The sequence below is a fragment of the Amphiprion ocellaris genome, chromosome 9 (genome assembly GCF_022539595.1).
Source record: "Amphiprion ocellaris isolate individual 3 ecotype Okinawa chromosome 9, ASM2253959v1, whole genome shotgun sequence".
Taxonomy (NCBI): domain Eukaryota; kingdom Metazoa; phylum Chordata; class Actinopteri; family Pomacentridae; genus Amphiprion; species Amphiprion ocellaris.
The window spans coordinates 23,011,329-23,024,758 of record NC_072774.1 but is presented as its reverse complement, the minus strand read 5'-3'; the positions used below and the strand labels follow the sequence as shown (position 1 = coordinate 23,024,758).

The following is a 13,430-nucleotide window of genomic DNA, read 5'->3' as shown; positions in this document are numbered from 1 at the left end:
CCAATGAGAGTCGAGAAACTGAAGACTAGAAACTACCAATGAGAGACTAGAAACTCAAGTCTAGAAGCAACTAATTAAAGACTAGAAACTAAAGACTAGAAACTACCAGTGAGAGACTAGAAACTAAAGTGTAGAAACTACCAATGAGAGACTAGAAACTAAAGAGTAGAAACTAGTCTAGAAACTACTAGAGAAGATTAGAAACTACCAGTGCGACACTAGAAACTGAAGAATAGAAATTACCAATGAGAGACTAGAAACTGAAGTCTAGAAGCTACCAATGAGAGACGAGAAGCTAAAGACTAGAAACTACCAATGAGAGACTAGAAACTCAAGTCTAGAAGCAACTAATTAAAGACTAGAAGCTACCAGTGAGAGACTAGAAACTAAAGTCTAGAAACTACCAATGAGAAACTAGAAACTCAAGTCTAGAAGCAACTAATTAAAGACTAGAAACTAAAGACTAGAAACTACCAGTGAGAGACTAGAAACTCAAGTCTAGAAGCAACTAATTAAAGACTAGAAACTAAAGACTAGAAACTACCAGTGAGAGACTAGAAACTAAAGACTAGAAACTACCAATGAGAGACTAGAAACTCAAGTCTAGAAACTACCAACGAGAGACTAGAAACTACCATTGAGAGACCAGCAATTAAAGACTAGAAACTTACTAGTAAAGACTATAAACTACCAGTGACAGACTAGAAACTAAAAACTACAGACTAGAAATTACCAGTGAGAGACCAGAGTGTCGAGTCGAGGAAATATTGGTTTGGGAAGAGATGAATTACAGATTATAGACCAAAAACTAGAGACTACAAACTCAAGAGCAGAAATCAGCTACAGGAGTTTAGAGACTCGAGGTGAAAGAACCACAGACTAGAGATTGGAGACTTGAGACCAGAAACTCAAGACTGGAAGCCGAATACAAGGACTAGAGATTAGAAGTGAGTGCAGAGTGCAGAAACGACAGATTATTGTCTGTATCAATTTAAAAAGACTCCTCCCACAAATCTCATAGTCTTATATCGGAGCTGCCAAAGTAATCTGATTACTGCTAGCTGATGACTCACAGTGACTGGTCCCCAGATGAAGGCACCACTATGAATCCCGCGAGTTCCAGGAGGTGACAACATGGTGAGTTCAAAGAGCAGGACGACCAGGCCGATCATGATCTGCACCGTCTGCAGTCAAACCGTGAAGAAGCAGCTCAGAAACAACCTCAGAGTTCAGAAACATCCTCAGAGTTCAGAAAAATCCCCAGAGTTCAGAAATATCCTCAGAGTTCAGAAACAACCTCAGAGTTCAGAAACATCCTCAGAGTTCAGAAACATCCTCAGAGTTCAGAAACAACCTCAGAGTCCAGAAACAACCTCAGAGTTCAGAAAGAACCTCACAGTAAATGATCTGCTGTGTTTCTCACCCCGAGTGCCTCCAGTCGGCTTCCAGAGGACCAGACTTTATCTGGAAGGTTCGGTGGTGCAGCAGTCGGAGCTGCTGGGATCACATGTGTGACCACGAAGATGCCACCGATTGCTGCAGATGGAGATGCTGCAGATGGAGATGCTGCAGACGGAGATGCTGCAGATGGAGATGCTGCAGACGGAGATGCTGCAGGTGGATGCACTGCAGTCGGAGATGCTGCCATGTCTGAGGTGAAGTGAATCAGCTGCTGCTTCAAAATGGAGCTCAGAGTTAATCATTGATCCAGATCGATCAACTATGGAAACTCCAGAGCTCGAGCTGAAGGCTGACATTTGTTTTCAGAATCAGGAAGTTCACAGAAAAAAAAAATCCTGGTTCAGCTTTAAACTTGTTGCAGCAGTGTCACACATTTGAGGTGTGTTTGTACTCTCCTGTTTCTTAAAGTTTAATTCTGCATCAGACAGCTGCTGTAATAGAACCAGAAGAAACTCTGTTTCTAACCCAGAACATCCAAACTTGATCCTGAAGTCTCCGCTTTCTGTCCTCTGCTCTGTTTCAAACATCTGTTAGCGTCTTTGTGTTTCCTCTGATGGACGCTGATTATTGCTACTCACAACTTCAGTAATTTCCTTCTGATTTATTGTGTTTGTCAGATGTGTTTTATAGCGTTTGTCTTCTCTGTGACTGAGTGAGTCGTTCACATGCTACTGGTTCAAACATTGTTAAACATTAAAGATCTGACTTCAGGAAACTGTCTCACAAATCTCCAAAACACCCTTAAAGAATCCTAAAACCTCCTCACAGCTGTATGAGCTGATCTGGGTTCAGCTTCAGAACACTGTGAATGGATTCAACTGAGATGAAGCTGCAGCAGGCTTGAAGTTCTGCAGTTCAAACAGCGACACCTGCTGGTCGTCATCTGGTATTACAAACAAACATGATAACACGGGTTTATTCAACAATCACACAAGTATGAGTGCTCAGTGAAGAAGCTGTTCCTCCGTCTGTTTGACGTTGTTACTTGTCAGATTATTTGCTAAATTTTTTGTTAACAAATTAATCAGTCGGAGTATTTAAAAAACAAACAAAAACAGTCTAAATTGAATACTTTCAGGTTTCTTTCCTTTTCTGTGACAGTAGGCTGAATATCTTTTACAAGACATTTGTCATCTTGAACTTTGGGAAACTCTGATTTGCATTTTTTTTTTTTTTTTTTTTTTTACCATGTTTGACGTTTAGAAATTAACCAACGATGAAAATAATGGTTGGATGCAGCCCGAGAGGGTACAGTGGGTGATGTAGAACATTCACTGCAGATATATTAAAACATGTGAAGATGCTATATTAGTCCATTGTGTAGTATATTTTTTGTAGATGAGCATTTCCTCATTCAGCAGGACAAACCCAGCAGCTGTTGTAAATTATCTCGAGAGTTTGATCAATTTTCAGCACAATTTCATATTAGTTCAGTGAAAATACGAAATAAATGAGGCTGAGAAGGGATCACAGACATGATCAAAGTTTTAGGGTCTTTATGAGCGCCCAGATAGCTTAGATGGCTGAGCGTTCGACCCATAAACAGGGGTGGTAGTCCCTGATTGCGGTCATGGTTTTGAATCCAGCCCATGGGAATTTACTGTATGTCACTCCCCTACTCTTCTACCCATATTTCCTGTCTCACTATCCACTGTCCTATATATAATAAAGGCAAAAAACAAAAAAACCTTTTAGGATTTTTAAAAGGTCCCATGAAATTCACAGAACTTCTCTTTCCTTGGTGTGTTGGGGTTAATTTATTTTATTACAGGTTCCTCTCAGTGACCATCAGGTTCTCCAAGTGAGTGTACCTGGAAATAATCATGTACCTGGAAATAATCTGGAAGTTCTTACCTCTAACGTAAAAAGAACTTTGTGGGAACAGTTAAGTGAGCATTTTACCTCCTTTGTTCAAAACTCAGATCTCCTTGAGTTGTTCTTCTATTGAAGCAGTGTTCAGACGAGGATTCAGTTGACTCCTTGGAGGCTTGTTTGGCCCAATCATCCTGCAGCTGTTGCTCACCTGATTGAAAATATGCTGCATGGATGCTTTCCTGCGCAGAAAATATGCCTTTACTGGTTAAACTTTGAGAAAGTGACAGCAGCATTAAAATGGATGCCGACCAGAGGTGGTTAATTTGGGAGATCCATGCTGGCAGTGATCTGCTGTAAACACTAACCAAAAAAAAAGCAAAAAAAAACTTGATTGACTAACCCTAACACCCAATGTGGTACTACATGTAGTTATTATAGTAAAAATACAGGCACCGGTATATGTATTAACATACTTATAATAAATCCCGGAGGTTGGAGAGGATGAACCCAGTTACAGTCGCACAGGTAATAATGACCTGCAAGGAGGCAGCAACGTTTTATTGTTAAACAGCATTGCCTGCTTTCTATTGGTTGGAGACTTTTGACAGGGTTGTTCAACTGAAATTTGAAGGCAGAAGTTTGTCGAGTGCACTGAAGCAGTCTGCGATGCATCAAACCAGGTGAAGGGTGAGCTAGTGAAAGGGTTAGTTCTGTTTTTTTTTTTTTTAAGTGCACTTGAATGAGGTACAGATCTGTTAATGGGGGCAGGACCAGCAGGGAAGCTATACGCCAATCTGCTGTTGACGAAATTCAGCAACAAAATGTGTCTTAGCAATCTGAAAACATCAATATCGGTCTCAGTGGACACAGTTTTTAGAATTTTTTCAACTTTATAATGGAGAACTGAAGCTGTTGTGTTGCTCTCTTCAAAGACTGTTGCTGCCTTGATCAGTTGCTTTGTTTGTGTGACTTTGGTGTTTTAACACTTCAGTTCAGATCTGAATTAAGAGTCTTTATTCATTTGCAGCAGTTTTATTGTGACAGCAGCAGAAAACTCCAGGAAACAACAGTTACAGCTGACTGACCACAGTGTGTTTACAGTCACGTTCCCATAGTGACGTGACAATGTGTTCAGGTGCCTCCTGGTTTAGGCACTGATGTCACCACCCAGGTAAACCAAGCTGGTCGAACAGAAGACGTGTTATGGTGAATGAGCGATGCAGTCCTCAGTGTGTCAGTGCAGGTGAGTTCAACCTGGGACGAGTAAAACATTCATACTGCTGCTGCAGTCAAATGCAGTGTTGATGCTGCTGGTGTGTGTTGATGCCGATGGTGTGTGTTGATGCCGCTGGTGTGCGTTGATGCCGCCGGTGTGTGTTGATGCCGCCGGTGTGTGTTGATGCCGCTGGTGTGTGTTGATGCCGCAGGTGTGTGTTGATGCCGCTGGTGTGTGTTGATGCCGCAGGTGTGTGTTGATGCCGCCGGTGTGTGTTGATGCCGCCGGTGTGTGTTGATGCCGCCGGTGTGTGTTGATGCCGCTGGTGTGTGTTGATGCCGATGGTGTGTGTTGATGCCGTTACTGTGTGTTGATGCTGTTAGTGTGTGTTGATGCCATTACTGTGTGTTGATGCTGTTCGTGTGTGTTGATGCTGTTGGTGTGTGTTTATGCCCTTAGTGTGTGTTGATGCCGTTACCATGTGTTGATGCTGCTGGTGTGTGTTGATGCCGATGGTGTGTGTTGATGCCGCCGGTGTGTGTTGATGCCGCCGGTGTGTGTTGATGCCGCCGGTGTGTGTTGATGCCGCCGGTGTGTGTTGATGCCGCAGGTGTGTGTTGATGCCGCCGGTGTGTGTTGATGCCGCCGGTGTGTGTTGATGCCGCCGGTGTGTGTTGATGCCGCCGGTGTGTGTTGATGCCGATGGTGTGTGTTGATGCCGCTGGTGTGTGTTGATGCCGCTGGTGTGTGTTGATGCCGCTGGTGTCTGTTGATGCCGTTACTGTGTGTTGATGCTGTTAGTGTGTGTTGATGCCGTTACTGTGTGTTGATGCTGTTAGTGTGTGTTGATGCCATTACTGTGTGTTGATGCTGTTCGTGTGTGTTGATGCTGTTGGTGTGTGTTGATGCCGTTAGTGTGTGTTGATGCCGTTAGTATGTGTTTATGCCGTTAGTGTGTGTTGATGCCGTTACCATGTGTTGATGCTGTTCGTGTGTGTTGATACCGTTGGTGTGTGTTGATGCTGTTGGTGTGTGTTGATGCCGTTAGTGTGTGTTGATGCCGTTAGTGTGTGTTGATGCCGTTACCGTGTGTTGATGCTGTTCGTGTGTGTTGATGCTGTTTGTGTGTGTTGATGCCGTTAGTGTGTGTTGATGCCATTAGTGTGTGTTGATGCTCTGCTGCTGGCAGCGAGTGATCAGTGTAGTGACGAGTTTCTGCAGAACCTCCGCCCTCATCTTACTGATCTCCAGAACCTCCTCATGGTTCACCTTCTCCTCCCGACTGTAGTCCAGAGACACCTAATGCAAAACATGCACATCATACTGACTGACTGACTTCATGCAGTCAGATCACACAGCTGTAACACTGCAATCACACTACTGTCGCATTACTGTCACTGCAATCACACTGCAATCAAATTGCAATCAAACTGCAGTCATGCTACTCTGGATTTACTAACTGACCTTGTTGGTGATCAGTGACAGACCCAGAACTCTGAGTCCACAGTGTTTGGCCACCGTCACTTCAGGAACTGTACTCATACCTGAGGAGAACCAGGTGAACGGAGAGATAAGCGGAATTTAAGAGAACGTTAATGCAAGTCTTCATCATTTGGCATTGAATCAAACTTTATCAGGTCTGATTGGATCAAACTTTATCAGGTCTGATTGGATCAAACTTTATCAGGTGTGATTGTATCAACCTGAGGTCAGGTATAACTGACATGAAGCAATAAATTATGTTTGTTAATGTTGTATTTATTAGCATTAGACCAACTAAAGCTAAACTGCAGTAAATTAACACCAACAGGAGACATGTTATTTGTTGACCATCCTGATGGTTTCAATTGATCAATACCTAATCAGCACCAAACCTGTCTGTCTGTCTGTCTGTCTGTCTGTCCACTTGTCTGTCCTCCTGTCTTACCTACAGAGTCGCAGCCCAGGATCAGCAGCATTCGGGCCTCAGCGATGGTTTCAAAGTTCGGTCCGCTCACCATGCAGTAAACTCCTTCTCTGATGAAGTCGCTGCAGCCGAGCTCAGCTCCGACTTCTACGGCCAAACCTCGGAGAACCTTACTGTAGGCGTCGGACATGCAGGGAAAACGGATACCGAACCTGAGACAGACAGAACAGACAGACAGACAGGTGAGACAGACAGATAGACAAACGGTGTTGCTGCAAAGTGCCAATAAAGCTGATTTAAAATGAAGGCAGAGTATCATTTGTTTGCTTCTGTCTGTCCTCCTTCGACTTTTAGATGAAATTAAAATACTTCAGCCTCATAAAGCACAACACTGAGAAAAATGACAAAAGGTATACTGTCAGAAGGACCAAGTTAAAGTAGCACAGTCACATGTTAGTCGTCCGTTTTTACTCTACTGGTTCCTCTGGTCTCTCTGAATATTAACGGAGGCATAAAAGACACCTGTATGTGACTTAAACACACCAGTGAATTTGTCATCTGGGTCTGCTCCTCTGTCTATAAGAGAAACTGGCTGGTAGGGTGCTGGTGCTGGTTCCAGAGGGACTGGTGAAGGCCCGGCTCAGGGTGGATCAGGCTGCTGGTACAATAAGACAGAGCCCAGAATGGTTCTCTGAGAAGGCATTCACTGAAGACATTTTTAGAGCCTCTGTCTGTCCGTCCGTCTGTCTGTCTGTCTGCTCTCCTGTCTGCCTATCAGTCTGTCTGTCCTTCTGTCTCACCTCTCGTCGTTGGGTCCACACAGTGGATGTTGTCCAGCGAATCCTGGCAGGTTGATGTGGTCTTTGATGATCATGATGTCTCCAACCTTAAAGTCTGGACAGATTCCTCCGGAGGCATTGGTCACCAGGACAGACTCCACCCCCATCAGCTTAAAGATCCGCACAGGGAAAGTCACCTGACACATGCAGACAGACAGGTAGACAGACAAACAAGTAAACCTGACATTAACACCGGTTTACATAAAACTCATTTGTTTTTTAGAGTTCCAGGAAAACCAACAGTCACCACAAAAGCAGATCAGTGCAGTAACTGAGCAGTCATTCTGCTGTACCTGTCATCATCACTTACACAGGTGAGGAACCAGAGGCGTCATCACCTGTACAGATGAAGGACTAGAGACTGAAGGTACTTGTCTGAAGTGGTGACCTGAATCCTGAGGTGGATTCCCACTGCATTCTGGGAAAAACCTGTTTGAGTGAAAAAGCAGTGCAGGCGGACTCACCTGACAGAGGGAGTAACCTTCATACAGGTGGAAGTGTCCCTGCATGAAGACACACGGAGTGTCCTCAATAGTCCCAAACACCAGGCAGCCTTCATGACCTTGGACTGACACAGACAGACAGACAGACAGACAGACAGACAGACAGACAGACACAATGTCAGCAAATTTCACCAAATAACTTAAACAAATTTCAACTTCAAGTACTGAATCACACCAAACAATTAGAAAACAGAAATCTGGCATCAGGACAGAAAGGCTAAAGCATAGCAGGTGATTCTCTGTATGGACAGGTGACAGAACATTACAGAATGTTACAGAACCTGACAGAACATTACAGAATGTTACAGAACTTAAGAGAATGTGGCAGAACATGGCAGATACAGTGATATCAGATAGAAATACATTAAATAGTCTGACTCCATTATCACAAAGTCAGCAGAGGGGCACATGAAACATCACTGAATATGACGATGATCTGTACATTGTAACTATAACAAAACATATTTACAGTTTACTAATCCCTTAATCATTTATTTATTTTACTCAATAAATTCTATAGTTTTATTTTTTAAGTTTTTCTCATCTCTTATTTTTTTTATGCCATCCTTGATCTATATATCGACCTGATTTTTATGTCAATCGAGCATAAAAAAACTGAAATGGTGTTTATTTAAATAGGCAACGTGATTAATTCTGAACAAACTCGTTCTTGCACTGATGCACCCTAATTTTCATAAATAAGTAAGAAGGAACACTAGTTACCTGTTTATCAGTTTTTAAAATCAATGTTCGGTTTGTATTTATTGACGAACAATGAAAAACTGTTTATTTTTAATTATAGTTTTGTGTTAATTTACTGAAAGCAGTCGATAAAATGAACACGTGCAAAAGAAGGTGAACAAGAAGCAAAGAAAGAGGAAGTTAAGGACAAATATGACCATCACACGTGTTGTTGCGTGAGTGGGCGGAGCTTCAGGTGGGTGTGGCCTCTCACCTGTGCTGATGGGAAAGTTGGGGATGTCCTGGTACCTGAAGGTCTGTTTGTTGGCAGCTCTGTCAGCCAGCAGGCCAAGTCCTGAACCACAGATCACAGCAACCTTGGGTCGGTGGTTGGTCTGGTTCAGCAGCCACTCAGTGGTCAGTTTGTAGTCCTCGAAGGAGCAGCAGCTGCAGGACACAACAAGCTGCTGATACCTGATTCATGTTCTGATCCAGTCTCAAGGATCAGGATCCATCAATCATTCAATCATGTTTTCCTTACAGAAACATTCTCATAGTCAGGTGTTGTGTGCAATATAAAAGCAGGAATATACAAAGTAAAAATGTGAAATAACAGAAAATGCATATATGCATTTATTCATCTGTATAATCCCATAGAATGACTGATAGTTTGTTCTGTGTCAGGTGACGAACATGAAGTTGCTCAGTAATAATTGACAGAAGCTGCTGCAGATTTTACTCAGAAAAAACAGACATCAGCAAAGTTTTACTGAAGAAACAGTAAAATGTGAGTTTAAGAGCAGCTTCGGTTCAAAGATTTGAACTTTAACGTTCAACCAGCCAACATAAAGAAAGCTAAAGTTGGTTTTAACTCTAAGCTTAAAGCTGATTTCTCATATAATCTATATATTGTCTTATACATCTGCAAGAAAATGAACGTTTAATTAAAATAACAATTCAGCTAATTCAAGCTGTAAATGAATCTGCACTTTAAGTTTGCTTTACTGCAGCAGAAAGCTGTAGTTTGAAGATTCATGAAAGTGAATTCTTCAGTTTAGCTGAAAATAATTCCGAGCTATGAAGCAATTTGATCAGAGTTAGATTCAGTTCTCAATTATTTTTTTTCAAAAACACCTGAGAGGAAAAGTGCAGAAATACAGTTAACAATTTTAGAATCGACTTTATGAAATATTCTGATTCTCAGAGTCAAGAAGACAAAGAATAAATGAGGAGCAACTCACCAGGAGTTTCCTTTGCTGTGCATCGTGGAGCAGAAAAAGAAGGAGAAGAAGCAGCAGACAGATAGGCTTGGTGTCCTCGCTTTTGATTGGCTGGCTCAGACTCTGTCAATACAGTCAGGTCGATGACTCTGAGTTTCTGTGACCTTTGACTTTTGCAGTTTGTTCAGCTGAAAGTTCAGCAGGTGGATCTCAACAGAAACTTAACAAACGGAAACTCAACCAGAGACAGTTAGACACCACAGAATTTTAACAGAACCAACACCAAAGTCTGGACAGAAGCAGCCGAGCAGAATCTGTCTCAGCTAAGTTCAGTGAAATGATTTTTTAATCAGGTTAGAACATCATGTGGAACCACAGCAGTTCTGTGCAGAGCAACTGCAGCATTGCTCACTTTAACCTGATAATGATGTGAAGTCCAAGATCAAAACCAAACGCTGAGCTTCACGTTCAGCTCTAAACAAGTCATTCATTAAAATCTACTTTTTTAACCATCTGAAACTCAAAACTTGCTGGCAGGTTTGAAGGACACGTTACATTTAAAAAAATCACCAAAATGACACATCTATCAGCCAGAACATGTAAATAATGAAAGAATCAGATTTTTCAAATGTTAATCAACATTACTTTTTTCCACATCTCATTTGAAAATCTTTCTAAAAATAAAGTGTTTGCAGCAGATTCTGTAAAACCAACAACCTTCTTCCTCCTGGTTCAGACTCTCCAGGACTAAGTCAGCTGTGACCAACAGTGAAACATTCAGAGAGTTTTCAGGTGAAAAATGAGACAGAAACAGAGTCCAGAGGGTTAAACAGTAACTGCTGCAGAACCATTTCTGCTTCTTCATATTTTTATTACATTACAATATTAAACTGAAGGCCTTTCTTGTGTTCTTCTGTGACTTCAGATTATTATTGTTCATACAGCTGTAAAATTTGTGTCAGACTGCAGCATCCAGGAAGATTAAGTAAAAAACCGGGGAACCACGGTGTCATCAGTAATCAGGAGGTATAGAAAGAGTCATAGTACCACTAGTCAGAGCTCCTAAAATCACTCCACAGAAAGTAAGCTACTTTCACAATCCATCTGTGAAAAACAGACAGCAGCTGCTTCAGACTTGGCTCAGGGGTTCTCAGTGGAAATCAGAGTTTGTGTGAAGCTCAGACAGTGTGAAGGACACTTCAGAACATCAACTTCTATGGACAGAGGAGAAGAACAAAACCTGGTTGCTGCTCAGAACTAAACTTCCAGATGAAAATTTGTTTAAGAACACGAAAAGAAGCCTGATGAATGTTGGAGATCATTATTTGGTCAGATGAAGATAAATTAGTTGGGCTCAGATGGAGTCCAGCATGTTAGGTGTGAACCTGACCAGGATCACCACAGTGGATGCATAGTCCTGACAGTAAAGCACAGAGGTGGGAGTGTGATGATTTGGAGCTGCATGAGCGAAAAACGTGTTGATGACATTTCTAGATGCACCATGAACGTCTGAGGATAAACCAAAATACTGGCTGACAAGATGAGTCCCAGTCTGCAGAAGCTGGGAGAAGAGGAATATTCAAGCAGGAGAACATCCAAAGAACAACATCACACAAGAGCTTCTACACTAGAACAAAGTGGAACTAGAACCTGGACAGTGTGAGTCCTGACCAGAACCGAACAGAACATTGTGGTATTTTCCAGAGAAAGATAGAGCAACACAACCTCTCCAGCTTAGAGCAGTTGAAGAACACACTGTGTGAAGAATGTGAGAAGATGTGATCAGAAATTAGTGGACTCTGGTTTCCTCCATGCTGAGGAGGATTGAGACTGTCATCAGAAATAAAGGTGGACCTATGAAGGACTGAAGGAACCAAAGAAGCTAATGAAACATGGAATTGCTTTAGATCCACTGAGTTTCTGCTGTGGAGACTGAATATAATAAATGAAAAGCGAACTGTAGTTTTAAATCTGATATCAGAGACTCTACCGTAGAAGTAATCTGATTACTGTGAGGAGATGCAGGTTAGAATGAATTGATATTGAAGTTAGGTTACACAGGGCTGTACTTACTGCTTAGACTGTGTGCGTGTTATTGAAGGTAAAGGTTTGTGTAGTTGTGTTGAACTACAGGTCAAAGTGTTTTTACAACAACAACCTCCATCTTACTGTAACTGTGTGCCTTGATATCTTTATGAGGACCCGTCTGAGCTGAAGACCATCAAGTGACATTTAAACAACTAGAGGAGGGTTTCGGCTAGTGGGGTTAAAGTTAGCTGTGATGGTTAAGGTACAAGTAAATGACTTGGCTGTGGTAGTTGTGGTTTGGGTTTGTTACCTGGTTGTGATGGTTAAGGTTAGAGTTAGTTACTTAGTTGTGATGGTTAAGGTTTGGGTTCAACACTTGGCTTGATAGTTAAGGTTAGTGCTAGCTAACTGGTTATGCTGGTTAAGGTCTGGGTTAGTTATTTGGTTGTGATGGTTAAGGTTAGTGCTAGCTAACTGGTTATGCTGGTTAAGGTTTGGGTTAGTTACTTGGCTTGATGGTTAAGATTTGGGTTAGTTACTTGGTTGTGATGGTTATGGTTAGTGCTAGCTAACTGGTTATGCTGGTTAAAGTTTGGGTTAATTATTTGACTTAATGGTTAATGTTTGGGTTAGATACTTGGTTGTGATAGTTAAGGTAAGTGCTAGCTAACTGGTTGTGATGGTTAAGGTTTGGGTTAATTAACTGGTTGTGATGGTTCAGGTTTGGATTAGTTAACTGGTTGTGATGGTTAATGTTAGGGCTTTAGCAGTGCATTATGTCTGTGAATGTCCTCACAAAGATAGCCTTACAAAAGTGTGTGTGTGTTTTAATGAGGTAAAAGCCGTGTGTCACCGTGGGAACGCTTCTGCAGGAATTCAGAACATCAGTTACCATAGCAACTGTGTTTCCATAATAGCAACAGTGTGTGTGTGTGTGTGTGTGTGTGTGTGCGTGTGTGTGTGTGTGTGCTGCAGTATTTTATTTTTGTCATCACTTCACCTCCTGAGAACAACAATAACAAGAAGTCAGTTTCTGTGAATGTATCAGGTGTGAAACAGCTCTGATGTGTTTTTGTGTTTCACGTGTAACAAATTAATGTGACGAATCAACATGTGATCTTCAGATCTTTCATTGGTGTCCTGTAAAACGTCACATGTACAGATGTGAACTTATCATGTGAAACTGGTGTTTCCACGTGTTCCCTGTGACATTTGAACATCATAGAGCTGGTTAGAGCTGGTTTCTGTTGAACTGTAGGACGCCTTTGTTTCTCTGAGGCTTCGTGCTATCAGGTAATAATCAGGTGAGGAACAGATGATGCTGCCTGATTGAACATCTTCAACCTGAGCCTGAACATCAGTACAAGCAGAAGAACTAGGGTGAACTGAGTGATATATCTATTTTCTTTTAGAATATCTATACCTAAATATTGGTAAACTCTGTACATAAGGAGTAAACACTGATTCTGAAAACACATTCAGACAGTACTTAAATCAGAACATATATGGTTGTTATAGAACTAAACGTAAAATCTTGTGAAGGGGCGACTGCGAGAAGCTTGTTACTTCTGCTGAAGGTAAACTTTATTTCAAAAAGGTGTTGATCTGATTTTAACTGCAACAGAGAAAACACAGTCGGAGAGATTCTAACTTTTATTTTTATCACTGATATTTAAATCAAAGCTACACAAACCTGACACCTGGCAGTTGTTCTGTTTTCATGCTCAAAAAACATGTTGTCTGGGAATTAATTTCAAGTGT

The 13,430-nt window shown here is 41.7% G+C and overlaps 1 protein-coding gene across 1 annotated transcript; it reads right to left on the bottom strand.

Annotated features, from left to right (window-relative positions):
* Nucleotides 1–4,288: 4,288 nt before the first annotated feature.
* On the bottom strand, nucleotides 4,289–9,781 carry pnp4b (purine nucleoside phosphorylase 4b). The gene is made up of 7 exons (XM_023271605.3): nucleotides 9,663–9,781; nucleotides 8,696–8,868; nucleotides 7,702–7,805; nucleotides 7,199–7,374; nucleotides 6,420–6,610; nucleotides 5,957–6,036; nucleotides 4,289–5,791 (listed from the first exon to the last, which is right to left on the bottom strand). Exons 1-7 carry the CDS (start codon nucleotides 9,683–9,685, stop codon nucleotides 5,651–5,653), a joined length of 888 nt encoding a protein of 295 aa, XP_023127373.1. The 5' UTR covers nucleotides 9,686–9,781; the 3' UTR covers nucleotides 4,289–5,650.
* Between the last annotated feature and the right edge of the window lie 3,649 nt (nucleotides 9,782–13,430).